Source organism: Hyaena hyaena, unplaced genomic scaffold (genome assembly GCF_003009895.1).
Source record: "Hyaena hyaena isolate Hyena2069 unplaced genomic scaffold, ASM300989v1 scaffold_397, whole genome shotgun sequence".
Taxonomy (NCBI): Eukaryota; Metazoa; Chordata; class Mammalia; order Carnivora; family Hyaenidae; genus Hyaena; species Hyaena hyaena.
The window spans coordinates 1,591,921-1,595,286 of NW_024081028.1; the positions used below are offsets into that span (position 1 = coordinate 1,591,921).

Here is a 3,366-nt window from a genome sequence, read left to right on the forward strand (position 1 = left end):
GAAGCATGAGGCATCGACTTGTTTGTATCCAAGTTTTATGAGAAAGCAAACACAACTGTGGGAAATGGGAACAGTGAGGGGCGGCGCGGGCTAAGTACACTTGGTAACTCTCACTGGGAGAGGGCTGAAAACTACTTGGCAGATCCCCTACATCAGTAGATCAGATTCCGATGCAAATGATCACAAGGTGATCAATGTCCTCTACCCCAAGGCCACAGACAGAGAGACAGGACCCCAGGGTGAATCTAGGAGATGGGACCCTGTGAAAGGTAGCTGTGACAGGGGTGTCCATCAGAGACACCAGTTTCTGGGCCGGCCCCGCTCTCTCTCTGGGTTCCGGGCAGGGAGGGGCGGCCGGTGGCTGGCTCAGTAGAACTCTGGACGAACTTGAGTGGGGACGGGGTGGGGGTGGGGGTCTTGCGGACGAGCGGGCTCATTTATACTTCTTGGAGGGAAATTCCCGCCGCCCTTGGCCCTTGCCGCCGAAGTTGCGCACCCGGTGGATGACCTGCAGCTGTTGCTCGATGGTCGCTGTGATGTTCACGTCATCTGGGATGTGGACATAACGGACATTACGGCCTGTCACGAAGAGGTCATCCAGCTCGACCTGATGCCCCCAGCGGTCGGTGTAGGTGACGTTGGCCAGGCGGATGTTCATGAAAGCGTCGACATTGTCGATGCGGCCGCGGGCCACACTCTCGTCTCTCAGGTCCACCGTGGTTACCTGGCCCTGGAGGCCCTGCAGCAGGATGATGAGGCTGTTCTCAGAGATGGTGCGCTCCTTCACGGAGTGGCTCACTGCCATTCTTCCGCACCGAAGGCCGGGGGCTGCGGGAGGAGGAGCACACGGATGGGAGCTGTAGCAGGTCAGGGGCTGCAGTGGCCAGCTCCCCTCCACTAGGTCCTAGCATGCAGTTCCCCGCGCAGATTCCTCCGAGCCTGCCTCCCTCCCCGGCTTCTGTGTCTGTGGAAGGCCCTTCGAGGCCATGTGCTTTAGGTACACATCTCACAGAATCCTTCCGCTACCGGGCAAGCCAAGAATTACTCTCACTCGTTTTATAAATACGGAAAATATGACCAAAAGACGTTACGTGACTTGCCTAAGGTCACACAGTGGATAAACGGAGGTTCAACTCTTTGGCTGCCTGACTCCACACCCCACGCCAGTACTTCTGAATTCTTGCTCTATGTTAGAATCACCTGGTGAGTTTTTACCCGCTGCCACACCCAAGAGGTTCTGATTCATTCGGTCAGGGGTGGGGTCCAGGGAGCCTCTTTTCAAAAAGCTCCCCAAGTAATGCTCATGTGCATCCAAGTTTGAGAACGGCTTGCTCTAAATGTGGTTCACACCCTTGCCACTCAAACTACGGTCTGGGGGCTGGTACTTTCCGCATCACCCAGACAGGCATTAGGAATATGCAGAATCTCTGGTCTGCCCCCAGACCTGCGGAAAGAATCTGCACTTTATCATGACCCCTGCACAAATCACCAGATGTTCTCAAATGTGAGTGTGTATCAGGATCACCCGAGGACATGTTAAAACAGAGTGCTGGACCCCCCCTCCCCCCCTCCCCCGCGCAGTTACAAACTTAATAGGTCTGAGGTGGAGCCCAGGAATGTTCATTTCTAACACGTTCTCAGTTAACAGTGATGTTGCTGGTCTGGGGCTCATGCTCCCAGAATGACTGGTCTACCCCATGCAGCCACCATGTAAGTAGAAATTAAGGCAAACTGAAAAACAACGACAACATGGCAGCGGACAAAACAGGTAGGTTTTGGAGGCAGAGAAAAATAGGTTGGAATCCTCACTCCACCTACAAACTCTGTAAACCCAGGGCAGTTACTTAAGGTCTCTTAACCTGTTTCCACATCTATGAAGCCACAGGCTAAACGAGGCTAACAGAATCTCACCGAACGTACTTTGCTTTCAACACGCCCTGATGTACTAATGTGATGGTCTCATCTATCCCCTTTCCAGACGTTGAGTGGAAGGTGGTGGGGCCTTTCCTGCTTACGACCTCACTCAAACCCGAGCCGGGCCGTGCAGAGCGGCATCAAGTGTGGCAAGCCAGACCGCAGCACCGACGGGGTCGCCGGGCCGGGGGTGTGTAACGACCCCCCCACGCAGGCTTCACCAGAATGCGCCCAAACGAGGGTCAGAGCTGCCCAGTGACTGCAACGAGGCAGTCCTGGGCTCTAGGACGGGTTCCGCTACTTCCCGGGACGGCGACGCGAGCAAGCCGCTTAGCTTCGTCAAGCCTGTTGACCCATCGGGAAAACGGGGACGGGGAAGACCCTTTACTCACGAGGCAGTGGGGGTGGGCGTGGGAAGATGGGCTCTACTCGGCAAATCGCTAAGGAAGCGCTTCCCCCGCTCCCCGCCGCTGTCCGGGGTTCCGGGCGCCCCCGCGCTCCGCCCCGGGGTCCGGGACCCACCGCGCCGGACTCCTTCCGCTTCCCGGCCGGCTTCGCCAACGAAGCTAGCGAGCGCCCGGCGGGGCCGCCTCCCTCCTGCGGCGGGACTGAGACGCCATGCAACAGGCCGGCTGCCTCCCGGGGTATAGAAAGCGCGGCCTGCGCCGGCCCACGCCACTGCGGGGGCGCCCGGAACTACAATCCCCAGCATGCCTGGCGGGCGGCGCGCTCGCGCCCGGGCCACTCCGGGGGAGTCATTCATTGTTTCAACACACGTTCATTCAGGCTGCCTCCCAGGCTCCGGACACACAGCGGTGGCCAAGGAGACAAGCTCCCAGATCTGGAAACCCTTAAACTACTTGAGGGCGGGCGTCCATAACAAAACAAACAAGAAAATGCTAAGAGCCCTAAAGAAAATTAAAATAGGGTGATGTGATTGTGACCGGGTGGCTTCTTAACGGATGGTCAGGGGGTGTGTCCTGAGAAGGTGACGTTTGAGCTGGGATCAATGACAAGAAGCCAACCTTGTGAAAACTAGGAGAGGAGCACTTCAATTAGAGGGAGCGGTTTGTGCAAAGGACCTGGGGGAAATGGCGCTCGCCAGTTTGGAAAAACGGAAAAGCCAGTAAGACAGGAGAGTGGTATGCCACAGGTGGGAGACGAAGGCAAGAGCACCTACGGCTCTGTAAGCCAAGGTAAGGGATTTGGATTTCCTGGTTAGGAGTGCAGACTCTGGCGGCGGTGCCTGGCTTCAAATCTCCCTAACTGACTTGCCACAAGTTAGCTTTCCTTTTTGTCCCCCAGTTTCCTCATGTATTTCTAGAAGTGCAGTGATGGGGTATCAGAGTGGGGGGACATGATCTGATTTACGTTTTTCAGAGGTCACTTGGTAAAAGCCTTAATTTCCCCATTAGAAAAAAAGGATGTCCATGTCAGAGAATTGACCTTCAT

The 3,366-nt window shown here is 56.1% G+C and overlaps 1 protein-coding gene across 2 annotated transcripts; it reads right to left on the reverse strand.

The window, feature by feature from the left end:
* Positions 1 to 2,705, reverse strand: LSM10 (LSM10, U7 small nuclear RNA associated). Of its 2 annotated transcripts, none has more exons than XM_039251698.1 (2): positions 2,437 to 2,705; positions 1 to 828 (listed from the first exon to the last, which is right to left on the reverse strand). In XM_039251698.1, exons 1-2 carry the CDS (start codon positions 2,675 to 2,677, stop codon positions 434 to 436), a joined length of 636 nt encoding a protein of 211 aa, XP_039107629.1. In that variant the 5' UTR covers positions 2,678 to 2,705; the 3' UTR covers positions 1 to 433. The 2 variants fall into 2 exon arrangements, with proteins under 2 accessions (XP_039107629.1, XP_039107630.1); XM_039251699.1 differs by having other exon boundaries at positions 2,307 to 2,530.
* Positions 2,706 to 3,366: the final 661 nt, after the last annotated feature.